Source organism: Crinia signifera, chromosome 4, assembly GCF_055691185.1.
Source record: "Crinia signifera chromosome 4, ASM5569118v1, whole genome shotgun sequence".
Lineage (NCBI taxonomy): Eukaryota > Metazoa > Chordata > Amphibia > Anura > Myobatrachidae > Crinia > Crinia signifera.
In genome coordinates this window covers 153,650,804-153,675,253 of record NC_139220.1, presented here as the reverse complement: position 1 = coordinate 153,675,253, position 24,450 = coordinate 153,650,804, and the positions used below count along the sequence as shown (strand labels likewise).

Here is a 24,450-nt window from a genome sequence, read left to right as displayed (position 1 = left end):
CTTATTTCATGATTGGCAGCCACTAGCACTGGTTTTGTCTATAAATAATTGACCATAAATAATTTGAATTGGTCCTGAACTACCAAACCGTTGCACTCCTGCAAGTGTCCGAGGCACCCCAGGGAGCCACGGCACACAGTTTGGGAACCCACTTGGCTAGTGAATATTTTCAAACTGCTCACACAGGGCAAGATGTACTAAGCGTGAAAAGTGATACAATGGAGAGTGATAAACTACCAGCTAATCAGCTCCTCACTGTCATGTCCCAGGCTGTGTTTGAAAAATGACAGGTAGGAGCTGATTGGTGGTTTATCGTTCTCCATTTTATAACTTTTCAAAGCTTAGTGTATCTCTCCCATAGACTTACTGTACATCATTTCTGAGAGTTAGGCACAAAGTCATAACAGCCACAATACCGACAACAGTCAGTCAGTTGTTTTTTACCTTAATATTATTGTTGCTTATTTATTTGGCACAACAAGGGTTCCGCAGCACCTACCAACACCTATAAGCAAAAACAATAAAACAATGAATTACAGTAAAAAGCAAGCGCAAGTACATGCTAAAAAAGACAGTTGTATCAGCGGACAGGAGTAAGGCGTAAAAAAAAATCTATATTTTAAGAGGGAAAAAAAACTTATGAGAGAGGGCCCTGCTTGTGAGAGCTTATATTCCAAAGGGGAGTGGCAGACAGAGAGGGGTGACACAGAAGTGGTAGAAGTGAGCACTTCTGTGGTTTGCCCCTAATCGTAACTGCACCATCACACAGCCTAATCCTGAACGGGATGTGGTCGAAATACCGCCGCCAGAATCCCAACCGCCGCAATGCCAACACTTTGTCCCTCTATGGGTGTCCATGACACCCATAGAGGGAGAATAAAATAGTGGGCCCGCTTCGTGGTGAGCGCAGCGAGCCCACAAGGGGGGGGGGGGGTTATCCACGGCCCCCCCTTGTCGGCATTGCGGCAGTCGGGATTCCGCCGTTGGTATTTCGACCGCCGGGTTTTCATACTGATCCCTCCTAAACCTTCCCACCCCTGCAGACTAACTGTACCTACTAGCTACCATCAGGATCCAGCAATCAGACCCTACCCCAGTAATAATGAGCTTCTTAAAGAACAGTTGTGGCCAAACAGCAAGCACCCATTCATTAAGATCTGCAGATGCTGGTGTTATTACATGATCTGGTATTTAAAGTAATTATTTAAACACTATTCAGGCTGTCAGGTCAAAAATATGATGATGTCCAAGTTGACCAATGCGACTTGTCAATTTGTATAAATGGAGCTGGCATTCACTGTTTACAGTCTTGTAGAGAAATCGGTACTTGTTTCCTAGCACGGCCACAACGATCATAATCGCGGGCATCGGGGGTAAAATCGGGGCCATCGCGGGCATCGCATGCACTAAAAAATCAGCTGCGATGGGCCAGACGCGATGCCCGCGATTTCCCCATAGAGAACAATGTTCAATGCCTCAATTTACCCGCGATGACCCCGATTTCCCATAGGAAACAATGTGAAATGGATCAATTTACCCAAATTATCATAGGGAACAATGGTAAATGGGCCAAAAACACCCCTGAACATTAAAATGTCCCCCCAAAAGTACTAGACGCCACCCCGCGATCAACGTGAACCCGAAGCGTGGCGAGCGCAGCGGTACGCGTCCTCCGACCTTTTTATACCCCCACTATCCACGTCGGCGTGGAGTTGAGAATAGAATAGTGTGGCGAGCCACCGAGCCCGAAGCGTGGCGAGCGGACGCGGATACCTTCACAGTTATACGCGTCCCCTCGCGGGCTTCCCAGGTGTCCATGGCGACGCGGACACCTGTGAAGCCCGCGAAGGGACGCGTTTACCTGTGAAGGTATCCGCGTCCGCTCGCCACGCTTCGGGCTTGGTGGCTCGCTGCGCTCACCACACTATTCTATTCTCAACTCCACGCCGACGTGGATAGTGGGGGTATGAAAAGGTCGGAGGACGCGTACCGCTGCGCTCGCCACGCTTCGGGTTCACATTGATCGCGGGGTGGCGTAAACTACTTTTGGGGGGACATTTCACTGGTCAGGGTTTTTTTTGGGGGTTTCTGGCCCATTTACCATTCTTCCCTATGATGATTTGGGTAAATTGACCCATTTAACATTGTTTCCTATGGGAAATCGCGGTCATCGCGGGTAAAGTTACCCATTTAACATTGTTCCCTATGGGGAAATCGCGGCCATCGCGTGTGGACCATTTAAGCATTTTTAGCCGCACACGACGCGACTGACCCGATTTTCACTGTTTTCAATGCATTTCAATGGAAAAATCGGGGGCATCGCGTCGGTCGCGTCGCAGGCCACTAAAAATTACCCCCGATGGCCACGATTGTGGCCGTGCTAGGAAACAAGTACCGAGAAATCTAAAACGAGCGTTAAAGCTTTTATAAAATAAATGTAGTGTGTGTTCAAACATTTAAGATGAATTCTTATGTGAAATTGGAGAATTAAAACCTTGCATTTGCTACAGTATATAACAGTGTCCTAAAATCTGTTGCATGGATAGAGGCGTAGCAGAATTCTGTTACCGGTTTCTTTAATGTCTTTTAAAATAATATTTTACTTTGGCAAACTAATAACCAATTGTTCTTTCACATTGAATTGGCATGGTAAATAACTTCAGCAAATATATCCATTGCATCGTTGATGTTATTGTTGGCTGCTGTTTAGAGAATACACCCACAGACTTGCTTGCATAATGAATTTCCCCTACGAGGCTACCAGACCAGCGGAGGCGTTTCAGTGAGATCAAATCCATGGTGACCTTTACAGGGTGGCCCTTATCCAATACTAAACAGTAAATGTAATGGAGATTTTAAAATGTATGTTTCCAGCTGTAAGAGAGTAGTTACTACATGATATATTGTGTATATTTTCTATTATTTCAGTATTGATTGGGGGTGGAGAGCTTTTATAGGCTACAGCAATAGGCTAAATGTTGCTAAGCAACATGTTTTTTTGAGGTTGATAAGGTGAAATTAGCTCTGCTGTTTTACCTTACTATGTTACATTATAATATGGCTGTTGTGGGAACGCTGTGATGTGAGACTCCTGATCTAATGTTGATTAGAAACGTTCTATAACGTTTATAATTTACCTACTGCAAAAGGGTCATTCCATGGTAACTCAATGTTTCAAAGTAACGCAGCAATTATAGTATATGCATGGCTATTAACGTCAAACAGAATTTTTGTGAAGTTAATTTACTTAGAAAATAAGTGGTTATGTCTTCTAAAACTATATATAGGAATTACTAATTGTTTGCTGTGTGACTAAGGGGTAGATTTATTAGGCTCGGTGAAGTAAGAAAGTGTCTGATCACCGGCCAATCAGCTCCTACCTGTCATTTTTCAAACCAAACCTGTAACTTCACAGTTAGCAAGCAGGAGGAGGAGTTTGCAGGTGCACACTAAATATAAATGCTAGACCTTTTAATATCATTGCTATATTGCATTTCTGAGGTTATTAGCATAATGATGGCCATTATTATCGGCTTGTCCACCACGTCCAGGTTACCTCAATAGGACATATAATTTCCCCTATCCCCTTTACTATCACTTTAATTTCACACTAATGTGGTGCCATGGGGTGGTTCTGCTGGGCTGGCCTGGGGGGTCCTGTGCCCTGGACCTGTCTCAGAGTAGTGTTAGGGACTTGTCCTATTGAGGTAACCTGGACATGGTGGACAAGCCGATAATAATGGCCATCATTATGCTAATATCCTCAGAAATGCAATATTGCAATGATATTAAAAGGTCTAGCATTTATATTTAGTGTGCACCTGCAAACTCCTCCTCCTGCTTGCTGCACTACAGGTCTCAGCAGGTAGCACCTCATATGTCCAGGGTGTGCAGTTTAGGGCCCCTCCCCCTATATAACTTCACAGTTACGAGCTGATTGGCCGATGATCAGACACTTCACCAAGCTTAATAAATCTGCCCCTAAGTAACGTAAATTCCCAAGGAATGACCCAAAAGCAGTATGTACCCCATCCACAAGGGTAGCTTGCGTCTTATTGCATCTACCCCTTTATGCAGCCTATTGATATCATTTACCCCTTTCACATTGCACAAATATCCTGCGTTTGACACGCTGTGTGAAAGGGCCTTCTGAAAATTCTAATTAATTTGCATCCCCCGTGTGGGAACTGAGGTTGTGCGTATGTGCAGGTGCATTTCTGCGCATGTGTATACGCCGGGTGCATGTGGCCACGTCAAACACACTGTTCGCCGGGTGCACGCACCCAAGACTGCGTACATGGGGCGGTTAGTTGTGCCCATGGGAATGCCCAGTGTTTCATGGGCGTTCCCATGGTAATAGGCCCGTGATGTGGGTGCAGGCATCACCGGATGTCAGCTGCTTGCCCACTTCCTGGTGAATGCGCACGCATATCTAAGGTGACCCGAGAGTCATATATCGGTACTCTTTACCTAGAACGGCGCCCGCAATTAGAATCGCGGGCGTCGGGGGTAAAAAATCGCGGTCATCGCGGGCATCGCGGGTAAATCGCGGGTACATCAAAATCGTGTACCCGCGATGACCGCGATTTTCCCATAGGGAACAATGTTAAAAAGCCTGATTGACCGCGATTTTACTTTAAAATGCCTCAATGCCCGCGATTTTCCCATAGGAATCAATGTTAAATGGGCTACAGAGCCCAAATAGGCAGAATTAACCCTTAAATGTCCCCCCAATTTTTGTACGCCACCCCACGATCCACGCCAACCCGAAGCGTGGCGAGCGGCGGCGGTACGCGTCCTCCGACCTTTTCATGCCCTACTATCCACGTCGGCGTGGAGTTGAGAATAGAATAGTGTGGCGAGCGCAGCGAGCCACCGAGCCCGAAGCGTGGCGAGCGGACGCGGATACCTTCACAGTTATACGCGTCCCCTCGCGGGCTTCACAGGTATCCGTGGCGAAAAGCGGACACCTGTGAAGCCCGCGAGGGGACGCGTTTACCTGTGAAGGTATCCGCGTCCCCTCGCGGGGCTCGCTGCGCTCGCCACGCTTCGGGCTCGGTGGCTCGCTACGCTCGCCACACTATTCTATTCTCAACTCCACGCCGACGTGGATAGTAGGGCATGAAAAGGTCGGAGGACGCGTACCGCCGCCCCTCGCGGGCTCGCTGCGCTCGTCACGCTTCGGGTTGGCGTGGATCGTGGGGTGGCGTACAAAAATTGGGGGGACATTTAAGGGTTAATTCTGCCTATTTGGGCTCTGTAGCCCATTTAACATTGATTCCTATGGGAAAATCGCGGGCATTGAGGCATTGAATGCAAAATCGCGGTCAATCAGGCTTTTTAACATTGTTCCCTATGGGAAAATCGCGGTGATCGCGGGCATCGCGTCGCGGCCGTTTATGTACTGCCCGCGATGTCGGGATCACCGCGATGGGCGCCGTTCTAGGTAAAGAGTACCCATATATCTTTTGTACTGCTTTTTTCCCCCCATTTTATTGTGCAAATATCCCTACTTTTTTTGTAATAAATTTCTAACTTTTTACTCACAGTAGTGTTCATTTTTAAATTGGTAATTGCAGCCAATTAATTTATTCCAGTGGTATCAGGTTCTATCCTGTTCTAGTTAGAACAGGTGATACTTTATTAATTGTTTGAAAGAGCAATAGTCGCCGCATCCCCATCCATTGAACATATATATATATATATATATATATATATATATATATATATATATATATATATATATATATATATATATATATATATATATATATATATATATATATATATATATATATATATATATACATACATGTTGAGTATCCCGTATCCAAAATGCTCGGGACCAGGAGAATTTTGGATAACGGATTATTCCGTATTTCGGAATATTTTAATATTTCAATGATGTATTTTGAAGTATCTTGCATTTATGCTGTATAAACACATAATATACACACAAATATATTTTATTACCACATAAAATACACACAAACATATTTTAATTGTTCAAAAAACAAGGTTTCAAAACGTGAAACAAAATGTGTGTACTATCTCAGCACTGAATTTGAATGCCAAGCAATCATTGTCTTGTACATATATAGTGCCAGTTACATATCATGTCCCCAGTGATGCTGTTACATATATCCCCAGTGAGTTTTTAGCAAAAAAAAAAAAATTTTCACTTTCTGGAATGTCCGTATTTCGGAATAATTCGGATAACGGATATTCGGATACGGGATACTCGACCTGGCTTGGGTTACCAAGCAACCAGACGCTGCCACTCCGGGTGGATACGTGATCTGTGGAAAAAATACAAATATGTGCAATATAGAAAAATCATCACAAACAAAGCAAACAATGCGTCTCATCATAGGAACATATTATACAACAGCTGTTCATTCAACCCCTTCGGTTGCATGGTATCCAGTTTGTGGATCCAATAGGTCTCCAGCCGGGAAGACGCTGACGTCATGACGCTCACACGTTAGGTGGGAGGTCAGTCGGAACCCGGAAGCGGCATGGACGCCGTAGCGCACCGGCGGTGGACAGGGCGGGAGGTGACGTACTGGTGGACACGGTAGTAAGCTATGTCTATGTGTGTATTGTTGGATTATTGGTCTTGATAAAGGAGTCCCATCCGAAACGTCGGCTATACTCTTAAGTCCCACAGTGTGGCGTCTTATATGCTTTTGTAATTTTTTTGTGATGTATTTTGTGATGTCTCGTTGTTATAATATTGCTGTAAAAAGTTATATGGAAATCACGTGGATATTAAGCTTCACATGCTGGAGCGTCTGGCTTGTCAATAATTGTAAATGAGAACACCTAAAAAAGGAATGAGAGTATAAGAACCCGATACTTAAGTTAACCACACCCCCTGATGAAACGCATTGGGCGTGGCTTGTTTGCTTTGACGCAGTGACGTATCCGATCCACCTGTGATCCAGCTGGCTTCTCTTCTGATTCTGGTGAGCGGTGCAGCATTCAGTCTAAGGTCCATTGGTCAGCAGCTGACCCGGTTCAACTACAGAGGAGTCTGGGCTGTGATTATGCTAATATATGGCTGGCAAGCATATTATCTTTTACCTCAATGTATGTGAGCATTGTTATTAAGTAAATATTAATTAGATTTACTGCTCATTGGTGCGTTTCTTTCCTATTTTTTGCAAGTACTACCCTTTTGGATCTTTGGTACGATCCTTGAAAGAGACTGCACACATTGGGGGGTATTCAATGCTGTGGGCGAGTGGCGACAGCAAGCAGGACTTCCTGCTCGCTGTCACCACTCACCCTGTCAGTATTCAACGCAGCCCCCTCTTATGCTAAGCATCTTATTGTCACTAAGGGCTTTGCGCTGGGTATATTCTCTACACACACACACACACACACACACACACACACACACACACACACACACACACACACACACACACACACACACACACACACACACACACACACACACACACACACACATACATACACATACATACACACACATACACATATATAATATAGAGATAGATAGATGTTAAGTTTAAAACGCTATGGTCATTTTATTAGTGTGATGTCCCTTATCCGGCTACTACAGAACCTGTGTGATGCATAACTGGCCACAGCCTGAGACCATTAGAAAAACTTGTATCACTACTAAACCCTGCATGATGTGAGCACAATATAAGTCTGCATACAGATGGTTATGGAATAAAACATAGACTGACTCATGATAGACAGTCATATGGTCAACAGGGTCTAAAGGTTGACGTGTAAAAGGTCGACAGACAAAGGGTCAATGTGGAAAAAGGTAGACATGAGTTTTAGGGTGTCTATGTTGATATAGGTTGACATGGACTGTCTAAGTGTACCACATCCCCTTGCATGGCTCACTGCGCTCACAATGCTTCACTATTTTGTTCTCCCTCCATGCCCTAGTGGATGGTAGGGCATGAAATACTGCATGTCGGCTGGAAATTTTGTAATAAAATGCATGTCTACCTTTTCCATGTCAACCCTTTGACCATATCGACCTTTAAACCCTGTCAACCTTTTGACTGTCAACCATTAGTGGTCGACCATATGACTGTCTAACATGAGTCAGTCTATGATCAGCCCGGATACCATACAGACAGGGTCTATGCTAGTGGTCACTGCCGCAGGTGGGAAGAAAGTGGGCTTCTTATATATACTAACATTGTATAAATGCTACATAATTTGGTTGCAGTTAATATGGTTTTTTGATCCCAATAGTGTTTTTGTGTGTGTGTGTGTGTGTGTGTGTGTGTGTGTGGGTGAATCATGAGGGATAGATATGAATCTGTGGGGAAGGGATATTTCTGTTATCTACGTAAGGGGAATGTGGAGATGCACTAGATAAGGTTACTAATGTGTCCTTTCAACTGCCAATTGTGGCCTTATGAATATTAATGATTATATATGACTCAAACCTCTGTGCTTTTTCAGAATAAAATGCTTGAGACAAAAATAACCATGTAAAAGATTATAGAGAATGTATAGAGAAAGATAGCATTGATTATTAAGACAGGTAGTGATGTATTAATCAGAGGCTTCTCAATCGTCTTGAGGCTATTTAAGATTGAGAGAAGTTCTAAAGTGTAGGAACCATTACGCTTAAAGCTCAGGCCCCCACAATTGCAGCTATTTGGCTGCTATTGTTGACACAAATGCATGAAAACAACACACAAAAAAAAAAAAACGGGAATACGTATGGCTCTCTTCCTTACTTCAATAGACCTGCACTATTCAGCATGGCTCAATGGTTATTAGCACTGGGCTCATCCTTGTATCTAGTCTACTGGTACTAGGGAAGTACCATATATACTCGAGTATAAGCCTACTTTTTCAGAACATTTTTTATGCTGAAAAAGCCCCCCTCGTCTTATACTCGAGTGAGGGTCCGATTTGAGTCAATAAGTCTTCCCAGTTTTTTTTGTTGTAAAATTAGGTGCCTCGGCTTATATTCGGGTCGACTTCTACTCAAGTATATACGGTAGTTTTTATTTTAACCCTCTGGGAATATGAATCATAAGTGCTGTAGCCTTATTTTCAAAAATATTTTATACCTGAATCTTTACAAAGAATAAAATAATAGCAGAGACCGGTAAAAATCCACTTTAAAAAAAAAAAAATTCTTATGTAAATTTTATCCAAGAAAAGACATACAAAGACTTGCGTGTGCAGCTGCTGGGTGCAAGTGGTTGTGGGGCAGAGTCCATGCAAATGGCCCGGTGATGCGGGGGATGGGTAGCTGACGTCAGCGGATGTCAGCTGCCCACCCGCTTCCCTCACAGGGCGCTCTCTGAGGTAACACCAGAGAGGTGTCTTACTTCTGCGACCATCAAATGATTTCTCCCTGGCACCCAAGGCTGCGAATGGATGTTTATGGTAAACATCCATTTGCAGCCGTGCGGGTGATCGCGGCATCTGAGGGGGGGAGGGGTGACCCTGCAGGCGGCTGCAGCATTACATCCACATGCAACGCTGTGAAATTTGCAGTGTTGCGTGTGGACCAGGATAAGGTCCATGATGTAACTGTGACCTTCTATGAACAGCCCCAGCAATTGAGTTAAAAATAAAAAACTAGCTGTATAGTTAATAGCTGGACAGAAACTGTGTTTTTCCTTCTGAATAAGACACAGCAATTTTGACCTGATTCAGTAATGTACCTGAGAACTAACACCTGGAACACCATTTGCTTTATAGTATCCATTTCCATTATTCTCTGGTAGAAGGCTATTACTGTCTCTTCAGGAAGTGTAGATGCATTTTTCATATACACGTACTCATGTTTACAATGTTTGAAAAATTAATGAGACAGCTTCTAAATGTGATTTCCATTTTAATTCTGGATGCATATGAATAAAGGGGATATTTTTTTCTAATATTAAAGGAGCAGGAAACCTTCCCCTCTGAATGTGATATGCTTATTGTAGCACATTCCTTGTAAGTGTAATACTGAAGGGGAAAGGGCATGGTAATGGGAATATCATCCACCCTTTATATGAGGAATATACGAAGGTGAGGATTAGGCAATTTTGCGTGAACTTGTATATGAACGCTAAGTATTAATGTTGTATTTGTCCAATTGACCTATACTACATTTGATTATGCTTTATTCATATGGCACCTAAAGGGGTGTGGATCATTAGAGCTATTGTCAAAAGGTTGACCACAATTGATCGACAGGTAGGAAGTCGACATATGAAAAATTCATGCTGCCCTTTTCCCATGTCAACGCTTTCCATTTTTTGTGGGTCTGTCGACATAGGACAGCATGCACACGTGTATAGTTTTCCCTCGTATGGCTTGCAGCGCTAACCATGCTTCGGGCGCACTATTATATCCTCCCACTATGCCCACTGGGATGGTAAAGTAGTCCATTTTAAAACAAAAAAATTTCATGTTGACCTCTTTCATGTGTCAAGATTCTGCCTGTCGACCAGTAGTGGATGACCCATTAACTGTGGACTTAAGTATTTTGTCTGCAATGCCTTACAGAAACAGTGGGCCTAATTCAGATGCAGTGTCAAAGTGGCTATTGTACCCAAATCGGTTGATGTTTTCTTACTGCGCATGCGTCTGAGCTGCAGTGCGAACAGGCAGTGATTGAATTAAAATGGTGGTTCCCCCCCAAAAAAAAATTTAAAAAGTGATTGACTTGTGGTTGACCACTTCTCAGTTCCTATGCTGTCTGGCTGATGTTTTAGTCACTTTTGAAAGCTGGCAGTGCTTTCACTCTAGTGATAGCATAAGACGGAGTCTACAACCCACACAAGTGGCTCAGGTAGTGCAGCTCATCCAGGATGGCACATCAATGCCAGCTGTGTCTGTCAGCAAAGTGTCAAGGGCATGGAGGCGCTACCAGGAGTCAGGCCAGTACATCAGTAGACATGGAGGAGGCCAACAACCCAGCAGCAGAACCGCTACCTCTGCCTTTGTGCAAGGAGGAACACTGCCAGAGCCCTGCAAAATGACCTCCAGCAGGCCACCAATGTGCTTGTGTCTACTCAAACGGTCAGAAACAGACTCCATGAGGGTGGAATGAGGGCCCGACGTCCACAGTTGGGGGTATTGCTTACAGCCCAACACCGTGCAGGACATTTAGCATTTGCCAGAGAACACCAAGATTGCCAAATTCGCCACTGGCGCCCTGTGCTCTTCAGAGATGAAAGCAGGTTCACACTGAGCACATGTGATAGACATGACAGAGTCTGGAGATGCCAAGGAGAATGTTCTGCTGCCTGCAACATCCTCCAGCATGACCGGTTTGGCAGTGGGTCAGTAATGGTGTGGGGTGGCATTTCTTTTGGGGGGCCACACAGCCCTCCATGTGCTCGCTAGAGGTAGTTTGGCTGCCATCAGGTACCAAGATGTGATCCTCAGACCCCTTGTGAGACCATATGCTGGTGCGGTTGGCCCTAGGATCCTCCTAATGCAAGACAATGCTAGACCTCATGTAGCTGGAGTGCGTCAGCAGATCCTGCAAGACGAAGGCATTGATGCTATGGACTGGCCCGCCCGTTCCCCAGACCTGAATCCAATTGAGCACATCTGGGACATCATGTCTCGATCCATCCACCCACGCCACATTGCCCCACAGACTGTACAGAAGTTGGAAGATGCTTTAGTCCAGGTCTGGGAGGAGATCCCTCAGGAGACCATCCGCCACCTCATCAGGAGCATGCCCGCGCATTGTAGGGAGGTCATACAGTCACGTGGAGGCCACACACACTACTGAGCCTCATTTTGACTTGTTTTAAGGAAATTACATCAAAGTTGGATCAGCCTGTAGTGTGTTTTTCCACTTTAATTTTGAGTGTGACTCCAAATCCAGACCTCCATGGGTTAATAAATTTGTTTTCCATTGATATTCCATGATTTTTGTGATTTTGTTGTCAGCACATTCAACTATGTAAAGAACAAAGTATTTAATAAGAATATTTCATTCATTTAGATCTAGGATGTGTTCTGTTAGTGTTCCCTTTTTATTTTTTTGAGCAGTGTATGTATTTGTAACCCTTGCATTAAAACATGGTTTGGGTTATACATTAATTTGCTCTTTTTTTGCTTTACTCCCTCCTCGGTCCAATTCTATCAATCTATCATCTGAACCATTGCTTTCTTAAACATTTCCACAGTGCCATCTTTTCATCATTTTTTTTCTGGTCTTTTTGCCAAGATAAATATATGAGAGATGAGCTGTTCAGATATAATTCCTTTCTTCCCGCCAAGTTTAGATCTGACAAAATGAGACCACACCAATATTATGGGAATCGCCAATCTTATGTCTTTTGAATTGAAAATATATTAAATGCATTAAAAAAACACACAACCGGGGGCATTTGTATTAGGATCAGAGTTTGCCAGTGGTGCGGGATGCCGGACGCCCGATATCAGCTGGCATCCTGCAATCTCTGGTCCTATTACATATGCCCCCAGATCCAAGTTTTTTTTTTTGTTTGTATCTAAACTTTGTGATGAGGAGAACCAAGTCTCGATCTGCTATTCTCCTATATGTGTATATAATATGATATATATATATATATATATATATATATATATATATATATATATATATATATATTATACATACACCTTTTAATACGCTGTAGCAAAAATAATTTCTTACTGAAGAAATCTGATCTAAAGGATTATTCCAGTCAAAAGATATTTATTTCCTCCCTTCTGTGCATGATGTCTGTAATGAGTGGCAGCTTCCAAATCAATCTGCCTGATCCTTCTCTTAAGAGTCTTAGTGCTGTACATGCCAGACTCTGTGGTTTTCACACTGTGTTGCTTACAGCTTGTCATGTGAAAATCTTTACAGACCCTTCTAAAAGGTTTCAGTTTCAAGTAACTGAGATACAGTACCAAAAGAGGTAGGATAGAGTTATGAGAGCCAAAAATGTTCATAAAAAAAACAAAAATCTAAACACCCATTTTACAAGGCTTTCGCCTTGGTTGGATTCCCTTTTTAGGGCCCTTTGTCTATATTAGGTCACTCTTTTGGTAAAGCTACTCGCATACCGAAGGTGTAAATGACCCTGCTATCTACACTTCTTCACCCATCTATATGACCGGAAGAAGTTCAGATCAACCCCAGAGCCTGCCACTATCACTGCTGGTTTTACTTTCCACCAGTTAAAAGGTACTGTCCTACTGCCATGGATCGAAGCTAATTCTAGGCTTTAGCAAAATCTCTTCAAGTGTTCCACTGGGACGGTCAAGCCACAAAGCCACATTTTCAGAGACCATTGGACAGGACTACTGACAACTACTTTAAAAGTGGTAGATATATTCCAGCGTTCTTTCAGTTAAATAACGGTATGGAACTGTGTAGGTGTATTCCTGGCAACAGACATTCAGCCATTGTCTGTAAATGGTGATTAGTGTATGATTTGAAATGCCATGCTATGATGTCATGCAATAATGTTTTCATATAGTATCATATATACTCGAGTATAAGTCGACCTGAAAAAACCTGGGAAAAATTATTGACTTGAGTATAACCCTAGGGAGAGCAGGGGTTTGAAATAGTTGTAATCTTCTCAGTCTCTCCACTGTAGCTCCTCTCATCGGCGCTGCACTCTCATCAGGCCGGATCTCCTTCTCTCTCTACCCAGCACCGATCTCCGTAGCAGCTGAGGTTCCCAGCTCCAGCTAGGCCATCGTTGCCATCATTGCCATCGATGGCAATTTTGCAACTGGCCATCGATAGTGCTTAACTATGCAATGGATGACCATCGATATTTTTACATATCGGTGGTCATTCATCGTATTTGGCCTGTTGGCCAATCAAAACACAGGGGACGGGGCTTTGCGGGTGTCGGGGGGTGGAGCTGTGCTCCGTGTCCCGGCACTTTGAAAAAAAAAAAAAACCCATCAATGGCAAAAGTATTAGACATCGGCCATGAACCATCAATGATTTCGAATCGTCGATGGCCATCCCTAGCTCCAGCTCCCCAGTGCCGGGTGTCGTCCTCTCTCTGCCCAGGTGTCTGCAGCTGCAACCGTGCAGGGTCCCCGGAGCTTCTCACTCCGCTCCTGGCAGCTCTGTGTCCTACATCCCTGCCCTGCACCTTCCGCAGTGGCAGCTCCATCCTCCCTTCTCCCCGTGTCCCCGCAATATGACCCTCCCTCGAGTATAAGCCGAGGGGGGATTTTTCAGCGCAAAAAATGTGCTGAAAAAATCTGCTTATACTCTAGTATATACGGTAGATTTTTAGAATGCTATAACTGTTTTAATTCAATATAAAAAGTGTGAAAGTAATCCAATCTCATTAGTTATTCTTTCTTTTATGGACCCTTCAAAGTTACCCACTTCACTTCAAAGGGCTCTGGAGTACGTTCTACTTGTCCGAATGAGACAAAATGTAAACTACAGATAATTCAAAGGATGCACAAGTCATTTGTTAAATAGAAATAAATATTGAGCAAGCATATCAACCATTTATGTGCAGGTTATTGGACATTACAATGTATAACCCTATTGAACGTTTATTGCGCCACCTTTCAGGGTATTTAGGAAATAAACATTTTATTTAACAAATGACTAGCGCTTTATTTGAATTTTCTGTAGTTTAAATTTGATCTAATTCGGAGCAATAGAATGCACTCAAGAGCCCTCTGAAGTGGGTAACCTATTTATCGTTAACTCTGTATATCCTGTCTTCAATACAGTACAGTGCAATGTAATATTTATTAGGTCAGCTATGCAATATTATTCTGTGTCCCATTATAACCTGTCTGTATGTGGCACATTCTTACATGGATGTTATTAAAGGCCTTATTCTAGTTCATTCTTTCTGACAAAATCTTAGATGGACAAAACCATGTGCACTGCAGGGGGGCAGATGTAAAATGTGCAGAGAGAATTAGATTTGGGTGAGTTATTTTGTTTCTGTGCAGGGTAAATACTGTCTGCTTTATTTTTACACTGCAATATAGATCTCACTTTGAAGTAAAACCCCACCCAAATCTAATTCTCTCTCTGCACAAGTAACATCTGCCCCACCTTCAGTGCACATGGTTTTGTCCATTTAAGAAGGAATTTGTCAGAAAAAGTGAACTAGAATAAGGCCCTAAGTACCAGTGTGCACTTGGGAATGTGTCAGATTGGTATTGTCTGCTGATGCATGTCTCCCATTCGCAAGGGCGATTCCCTCGTAGGGCCTACGAATGGATGTTGCACAGTAACATCCATTCACAGCCTAGTGGGTCCACTAGGCTGCGAAGGTGCATGCGTATAAAAATGACTCTGAAGTCACTTACATATGCGTGGATGCTCGGGAGGAAGTGGGTGGGCAGCTTGACATCCGATAATGTTAGCTGAGAACACCCAGCATTCTCATGGGAACGCCCATGCAATGCTGGGTGTTCCCATATGCAAATGGCCCTGGCTGCACACTTGGGTGCGTGTGCCCGGTGAACATCCTGTTCGCTGTGGCCGCATGCACCTGGAGTATGCACAATAATGACCGTGCCCATACATCCACCATTGGAGACACTGAATATTCTGGTCCGTATGAGTGGACCAGAACAAGGCCCACAGTGGATAATACAGGGAGAGGCAAAAAAACTTCCCATATTTTACATGTTAACAACAAAAAAAAAAAACATGGTAAGTGCTATTAAAAATGTTAGTTCATAATCTATTCGCACATGAAATACAGTTTTTTTTTTAAGTGGTTTTGAATATGGTATGGTCCAGATGTTGGCCTTCATTTTGAATACACATTTCTTTGATTTCTGCAGTTTGGCATCACTTGGTAGGTCATTTCCATTGTTATTTTTGCAATTTCTTGCCAAAACTCACTTTCATTTGTTTGGCTGCATTAACAAGCAGATTTTTTGTTACTGGGTGGAAAACCATTCTTTTCAGCTAAATGAAAGGCCTTAGCACAGCCTACTGGGACATCTGTAAGCTGAGGTCTACAAACATCTATGAAGAACCATTAATGAACTGAAGGTGGGTTGGGATCGTTTGGTCTACAGCAAGATGCTCGACAAGTGTTAGGTCGACATGGGGAAAGGTCGACATGGCATTAGGTCGACAGTCAAAAGGTCGTCGTGGGTTTTTTTTCACTGTTTTTTGACCCGAATGTCGACACAGACATGGACAAAGTTTGCAGTGCACCGCATTCCCTCGCTTTGCTCTCAATGCTTCGGGCACGGTGCTTTGCTATGCTCAGCACACTATTTTATTCTCCCACCATGCCCTAGTGGATGGTAGGGCATGAAATACCGCCCGTCGGCACATGTCGGCTCAAAAAAACAGTGGAATACCCCATGTCGACCTTTTGGCTGTCGACCTTGACCCATGTTTACCTATCCACATGTCGACCTAACTGTGTTGACCCAACTTGCTGTAGACCCAATGACCGTATCCCCTGAAGGCTGCTGTACACCAAAATATGATGAGATCCTATACAAAACCCATTGAAATAAACTGTATTCCATGCACTTTTAGAATATGTATGAACATTTTGAATAGCATTTACCATGTCTTTTGAATGAACCATTTAAAATCTGTGCCTAACAGTCATATGGAATATGTGGAATATTGATGGAACTGTTAGAAAAGTGGTACAGGTACACCACCGATTTTCCGGCATCATCGGTTCCAGTGCCATGCCGGATTATCGATTTTGCCGGATTATCGAAGGTTTCTAGTTTTTACAAATTTTGCACCTTCAATACATTTCTAAAGCAATAAACAGTCAAATATATGCCACAGCATAATATTAATGAATGAATAAACACAGTAGTGTATGCAAAACTGTTTATTCGTGTAGTATGTGCTGTATAAGCAAAAAAGGTATCGGGTACATTTTGAACAAACATTAACAGTAAGTGCAGTATGAATGAAAGTCTTGCTGGCCCTTGGATGCCATATCAGCCCCACTGCTGCCTGCTATGTCACCTGCAGTGTCCTTGGATGCTGTACCCAGTGGTACTTGTTTGTCTTCCGCCCACGTGCGGTACTTGCTGGGACCTTGGACGCCATATCAGCCCCACTGCTGCCTGCTATGTCACCTGCGGGATCCTTGGAAGCTGTACCCAGTGGCACTTGCTCATGCTGTGTGTTCCGCCGATGTGCGGTACTCGCTTTGACCTTAGACGCCATGATGCTTCCTGTGTCACCTGCAGTGTCCGCGGAAGCTGTACTCACTGACACTTGCACTTGTTCCGGATTAAAATAGTTCATCAACCTCTTTTAATCCAATTTTGCTTTTTCCGGATTAAAAGAGGTCCCTAAACTTCTTTAATCCGGACAAATCAAAATTGTCCGGATTAAAAGAGGTTCCGGACCAAAGGTTGCCGGAAAATCGGTGGTGTACCTGTATTTGCTCTTATTTATTATCTCCTATTTCTTTGGTTCATGCTTCTTAAAGTATAAAGGGGAAATAATTTAGGAAATCTCTGAAATGATGCGACACTGAGACAGACTAAATGATGTAATACAGCAGTGTGTAAAATAAATGTGGGAGACAGAAGTCATACTGTTGAAGTCATTTTTAACTGGCGGTGCAGCACTAACATTGTATATTTGTCAGGTCAGAACTTGAGTGAGGATGATCGCTGTGCCATTTCACAGAATGCTGTGACTGAAAACCGATACTTGCACGATATTGTAATGTTTTTAGGGCAGATGTCCTCATTTTTCTCCACGTCGCCTGTTTACTGGAAGCAGGATGAGAGACTGAAGCTGAAGTATTTTGTGTCACATACAGCTTGCAAAGCATTGTTACTTCATGACTAATTTTAGATTCACAAGTAACCTACTCCCTGTACAGTCATTATTTTCCCTGTAGTGTCGTGTGACCTCTAATCCTGAGCTAAGAGATGATAAAAGAACACAGTTAAAGAAAGAAAAAATCACTTTTAATGTAGCTGTAACAAATTCTGCAGAAATATAAAAATAGAGCGGCATGTTAAAATTCATTTTAGCTATTGCTCAGCGGCAGATTTATCTACACTGCCAAAGACAGGAAAACAAAGTGCTTACTGTAGAAAAATAATGGCCAAGACCTAAACATATATTTTTAAGATGAAAATAATTGTGAGTAATTTATGGCTCTTTTTAACATGATGAAGTGGAAACTCAGCAAAATTTGGTAGAACAGTATATTTATTTTTAGCTGTGCCAGAAAATGTAAGTTTGTGTCCTCCACAAGCAGTGGTCACATTTGCTGATTGTGTACTGAAGAATCTGAATCCAAGAGCAGTTGGTTATTGGCACTGAGAAAATTTAAACTTGAAGCTAATTATTAATCCACTTCATATTTGGAAAGGCTAAAGGACAAGACTGGAATTTGGTGCATGTGAACCCTTGTGTGAGAAGGACATGGATGGTAATATTTGCTTTTTTGTATTGTCATTTGGAAAAGTGGAGTAAAACTGTAGAACTTCTGTACAGAGACAAGGTAGTTCAGTTGAAGCTTTGTTTAAAGCTTCTATGGGTTACGTTTTCATAGCATTATTTTCCCAAATTTTCTAAATTCAAATAAAAAATGCTGTGTAAAAAAAAAAAAAAACCTGATTATTTCCAATATAAGGTCAATATGATGAATACAAATGTTTGCTTGGATTTTTTAACACCTATTTTGTCAAATTCATTTGGCACACAAAGGGTTAAATTAACACTCTTTCTCCAACATGGTAATAACTTGTACTGTAGTTTTAGAGCAAAGGAAAAACTTTCATGTTACTGACAAAGTGAAAGGAGCTTTACAACTAAACAAAGAAGTCCCTTTATACAGAAACATGAAGAGCACATTGGTTTTCTAACTTTGTATAGGCCAATGCATAAAATGTGTCTTGTCGACTGTCAAACATTAATGATGCAATGTTTGGATAAAATACCTTTAAGACTGGATCTCTACAGCCTCATGTCTCCAGTGAAATGACTCTGAAGTGTTTGGATGGATGGCTATAGCTAGTTTTGGGAAAGCAGCCAATATTTAAATATATACAGAAATTGTATATGTAGAATTGGTTATACTAAAGGAAGCATGCAGCACTGTGAATAATTGTGGCGATTGCAGGGAGATTAAATATTTATACATGAGGTTTTTTGGTTTTCACAGCCTCTAAATAATATTGTACTTTTACTATGATATCAATTAAAGAAATAAATATTGCTGAGTACCCCTCTTCTCTCTCCTTTATGGAAACATAAATGCTTTCCTACAGATTTTTTAAAGGTATGCTGAACTATGGGCTAATGTGGGTGTGGAAAATGTCTTCTCCTTAATGGACAAATTAGTATGTGAAGGTGTTTAGGGGTGATTTTAGGCTTTTTTTTATCCTAATTCCAACGGATTGGGCCAAGAAATCGGATAAAAATGTCAAAACTGAATGTGCTTGTGGTCTGATCCGATGCATAGTTCCGTCATCAGAGCCTGCACATCGGACGGACTACACTATAGATATGTCAGATCGGCAGGCCTAGCTGGGATCACATACAATACATTGTATTGCAAAAAGACTGCATACAATGTATGTATCTATACAGTCCTGCAGCTCGGGAAGCTACAGAGCAGTTCAAGGAAAATCGCATGTGACTACTCCCCGCAGGGAAGTCGCCCTAATGTATGGGCACCTCTAAAAAGATTATGTACTACATGCATCTGTACTTCATTCTAGTGGCAGGGGGCCAGATGTATCAAGCTTTAAAAAGTGATGAAATGGAAAGTGATCAACAGCCAGCCAATCAGCTCCTTGCTGCCTTATTGCAGACTGGGTCTGAAAAATGACAGGTAGAAGCTGATTGGCTGGTTGTTTATCTCTCTCCACATTATCACTTTTTGATGCTTGATACATCTAGCCCATGATGTAATAGTGTCAGAGTTTCCCGAAGGTGGTGGATGCTGGACGGACTTTGACATTTTTTTTCTTTTTTAAATCAATAATAATTTACAATGCAAAACCATGCCTTAAAATTATTTCTTGAGTTCGGCTGGCATCCCACATCTGTGGCGAACTATATCACCCAGCACCATAGTCAAAATGCCATCCTTGCGGGGATGAAGGAGCCAGTTAAGCTGTATCGCAAGACATAGGCACATGTGGGGGAGGGACAACCTGGCAAATGAGTGGGGAGGGAGGGAAATAAGGGACACAGGACCTAGGGCGATAAGGGGTGGGTGACACAGAACCTGGGGACATGAGCGGTGGGAGAGGGGGTAACCAGCACATGCGAACATTAGGGGGTGAAAAGGACACGGCCTGGGGACATGAGGGGGGAGGGACACCGCACCTGGGGACATGGGTGAGGGGGACAGGTCCTGGAAACATGAGGGATTGTTTCCATTTGTAAAGCCCAATGGAATTTGCTGCACTATGTTAGAAACTGTTAATAATACACTTGTTTGTTTAGTATAAATGTAGATTTATGGTGTGTACACACGGGGGTGATATCGTGGGCAATATGGTCGCTGACCGACCATATTGCCCACGATGGGAGTGTGCACCAGTGATATATCGCCGGGTGCGCGCTCCCATTTTTCCCCCGTAGTGATCGCTGGTCGCAGGAACATGCTCCTGCATCTCCTCCATCTATGGTCGCTGTTACAAACGGGATACTGAGCGATATATCGCTGCCGTGTGTACACAGCTTTAATGAAAAAAAAAAGTTAATAAATAGAATATATATAGAAAACAATACGATTAAAATCAAATAGCTAAATGCACAATTAAAACTCTGTATCTGTATCAATGGGATTGCGGCTCATAGTAGTGTGAAGGAGGGGGCTTTCCAGGCAACCAAAATCACTCTTTAAAGCAGGCCATACACTGATAGTCATTCAGCCAATGAAATACCCACATTTCTTGCTGCCATGGGCCTCAACAATTCCAGAATTAGGATACTATGCCTCCAAAATTGGGAACCAACATACAGTAGCTGTGTACTCATTCACGTAGCCCCACTACCCACTTTTCCCTGTGTTGTCTGGCTGCACCCTTATGCAATCTGTAGGACACTTAACCTCTTCAATGAAACTACTATTTACCTGTAACCTTGCCAGTACAGTCTCTTAACTATATATTTTTTTAATATCTGTTTTTTCTTTTTTTATTATTTTATGGGTATTTTGCACCAAAATATTTTGTAAGACACAAATTAACCTCTGTTATATGGATATCATGACTATGCCAGTTATGGTCATAAAAATTCTTAAAGCTGTGTAGTGACTTCATCTATTCAGTATTATACCTGCAGGATGTTCAGCGTTTACATATGGTTCTTCATTTTTTTTTTTATATTAATATATCCAGAACTAGTGTGTCCCCTTAATTATCTTTATTACTGGGCTACATAACTGCTAACCGATCTGACCTATTTCCTTCATCATTTCAAAATGTCATAATTTTACTGTAAAATCAAAACAAAATCAAATTGTTCCTTTCTGCCTTGTCATTTATACGTTTTTGTTATGAAACCAGATGTCTATGATAACAACTGTTGAGAAACCCCAGGCTCCTTACCCCAGGCTCCTTACAGTGTTATTGCATGATCTTTTATTTACAGTAGATATACAGTACGTCTTTTGTTTTGTATAAATGTACAAGAAGCATTACCAGTTTTCAAAGAAATGTCCCCAAGCCAAATGTAGTGGCTTTGATAAAATGTCATTCCATATTTTAAATAAAGTAAGGTTGTTGTAACAGTTTTGTATCAGTGTTCATGCTATGATTTTTTGCATAGCTTGCTGATCAGTGAGAAGGGCACATTTTAATTTTGATGGATAAAATTTTGGACAAGACTGTCGTGTAATGTATTGTGAATTAGGGGCACAAAGTGTAACCTAGTAACTTATATGTAATATTTTAATCTCATTATAGTTTGACTACCTCATACACCCCACCAACTAATCAACTACCCCAAATTACCTTTCTTGGCCTCCAAAAAGGAAAGTACAGCTTTCAGACACATGGAGTACTGATGCAGGCATCTAGGCAAAACTGCCAGAGGTTACAGTCCTGCTTGGCATTATGGAGCGCAGTGGAGAAGATACCCAGGCGGGCTTAATCGGGGTTATTCAGTGATACAAAGGGCCTTATTCTAGTTCACTCTTTCTGACAAAATCCTTCTTAGATCGACAAAACCATGTGCACTGCAGGGGGGCAGATGTTACTTGTGCAGAGAGAATTAGATTTGGGTGTAGATTTACTCCAAACTGAAATCTATATTGCAGTGTAAAAATAAAGCAGCCAGTATTTACCCTGCACAGAAACAAAATAACTCACCCAAATCTAATTCTCTCTGCACATTTTACATCTGCCCCCCTGCAGTGCACATGGTTTTGTCCCTCTAAGAAGGATTTTGTGAGAGAGAATGAACTAGAATAAGTCTAAAGTTCTGCTAGAAGGCTACATGCCTGGAACTGCCCATACACAATACAATTATCTGCCTGAAGATTTTACCTTCCAGTGATACCAAAGCTGCACGGTCACCTTGGAAACAACTCAGCTGACCCCTGCAGACTGCTGCATGCAGCCATTTTTTCTACAGCTTGCAAGTTCTGTAATACAGAATGGATAAATGGAGCTTCTTACCTTGCTGGAAGAGGGGTTTGTGAGTGTGAGGACCATTTTCAAGCCATGATCTCTGTAGCTTATTATTGTTGCAGCCCAATCAGGTTGGGGCAGTGAGAGAAATGTGCATGCATGTTGTTATTTCTAGGGATGTGGGAATGAGACTATTTTAGGGAATACAAATTACATAGTTAACAGTGCAGCATATTATTTAGCTATGAGCTCAAAGCGTATCAATAGCAACAGCTTTTGGACTGGTTAAATAGAATATTTGTATGCAACCATTTAAATTACTGTATGAGCATCCTTTAGCACACATTTCCTCCTTTATCATTGCTTCACACATCTACCCCCCCTAGTGTAAATAGATTGCCAGTTTGCATATTTTTCCTGGGTTTATTGGGTGTTCCAGCTTTCTCACATGCTCCGATTGCTTCCAATCATCTGTAGTCCCTATCTTTTTTTTCCTTCGTTACTATACCAGTAAAGAAATTAGAGAATGTAATCTACATATTCTATATACAAGCAACTATAACTTGCTAATTTCATATTCTTCTGAAGCAGCTAATCAACTGCTAATATCATGGCCTCTTTTCTTATCTTTGTAGATGAAAGACTTTAATGTGGAGAATTTGAGCAAGCCAGAATTGCGTTTTCTTTTAAGTATTTTAGAAGGCGAGTTGGAAGCAAGGGATCTTGTGATAGAAGCCTTAAGGGTAAGTTTTACTTCTCATCCTCGGTTTTGTTTTTTAATAAAGCAAAATATTTAATTAGATCACTGATTGCTGTTTGTAGGCTAGTAACTTTTTTATTAGCATTGCATTACTGTGACATTTCCCCTTTTATTAGTCACAAAAGAATATACATAATGTTTCTTTCACCCTTCAGGTATGCATGGTTGTCAATATTTCAAAATAATTTCCAAGGACTCCCTACCGAGAGGGGAATTTACACAAGCTGCATAAGATAACCTATAATTACTGATACTTAAGTTGGCCATACACTAGGCAATTTGTATGCGATTTGGGCTATTTTCATGCAATCAATCACATGAAAAGTGTCCAAATCACACTGGATTGCCAGCAGGTTCGATGCGGTGCAGTTCACATTGCAACAGAGCCTACAAGTCCCACTAGTTTCAGAAGCAATCTGTTGGATCACATCCGAGCCAGGCAGGCTTAGCTGGGAACACATTTGATGTATTGCATGCAAAAGGATCCACATACGACCTATTAAGCGGCCCGGCATGTAAGGATGCTGACTGCCAGGATTCTGAGTGTTTCGAGACTCCAACGCCATTCTTGTGACCTTCGCCACCTTGACCATCAGGATGCCAACTGCATCACGTACTGGGGCAGATGTATCAATCTGCCCCTAACATTTTAAAAATAATGGGTCCCTCTTCTCCTGCATAACCTGGAGAAGCGGGCACCCATTATGGTCAAATGTATTAACCCTCCCCACCCACCGATAAGGAGAGCCATTATGGCCAGCGTTAATGGCTCTCCTTATTGGTGTCCCTGCACATGCGCACTTGCGCTTTTCCCCCAGCCGGCTCTAATGGGCATGCGCGAGATCTCCAGCACAGCCTGGAGCCAGCAGCAGGGCTAGCATTGTCCCCGCAGTGAGGGATAGGACAACGCTAGCCCTGAACTGGGCGGCTGTTAATACATCACCCCAGCTGCTAATCACTGGGGTGGATTGCAGAGGACAGCCCCGCCGAGCATGTAACTCAGCAGGGCTGTCACTAGCGCACGTTAGGTGCGCTAGTAATACATTAGGGAAAACATAATCCCCCTTAGTTAACTAGTGTTAAGTGCATTTCTGCACTTCACGCTGGTTAATACATTTGCCCTACTAGGTGATGCTGGTACAGCAGGGTTGAGGATTGGC

General features: G+C 42.5%; 1 protein-coding gene across 1 annotated transcript in view; it reads left to right on the top strand.

Moving 5' to 3' along the window:
* Positions 1–24,450, top strand: part of CTTNBP2 (cortactin binding protein 2) — a 109,073-nt gene that overhangs the window by 6,603 nt on the left and 78,020 nt on the right. The window contains exon 2 of the mRNA XM_083182807.1: positions 23,166–23,273. Coding sequence (XP_083038933.1) covers positions 23,166–23,273 — 108 coding nt within the window. The remainder of the gene's footprint in view (positions 1–23,165; positions 23,274–24,450) is intronic.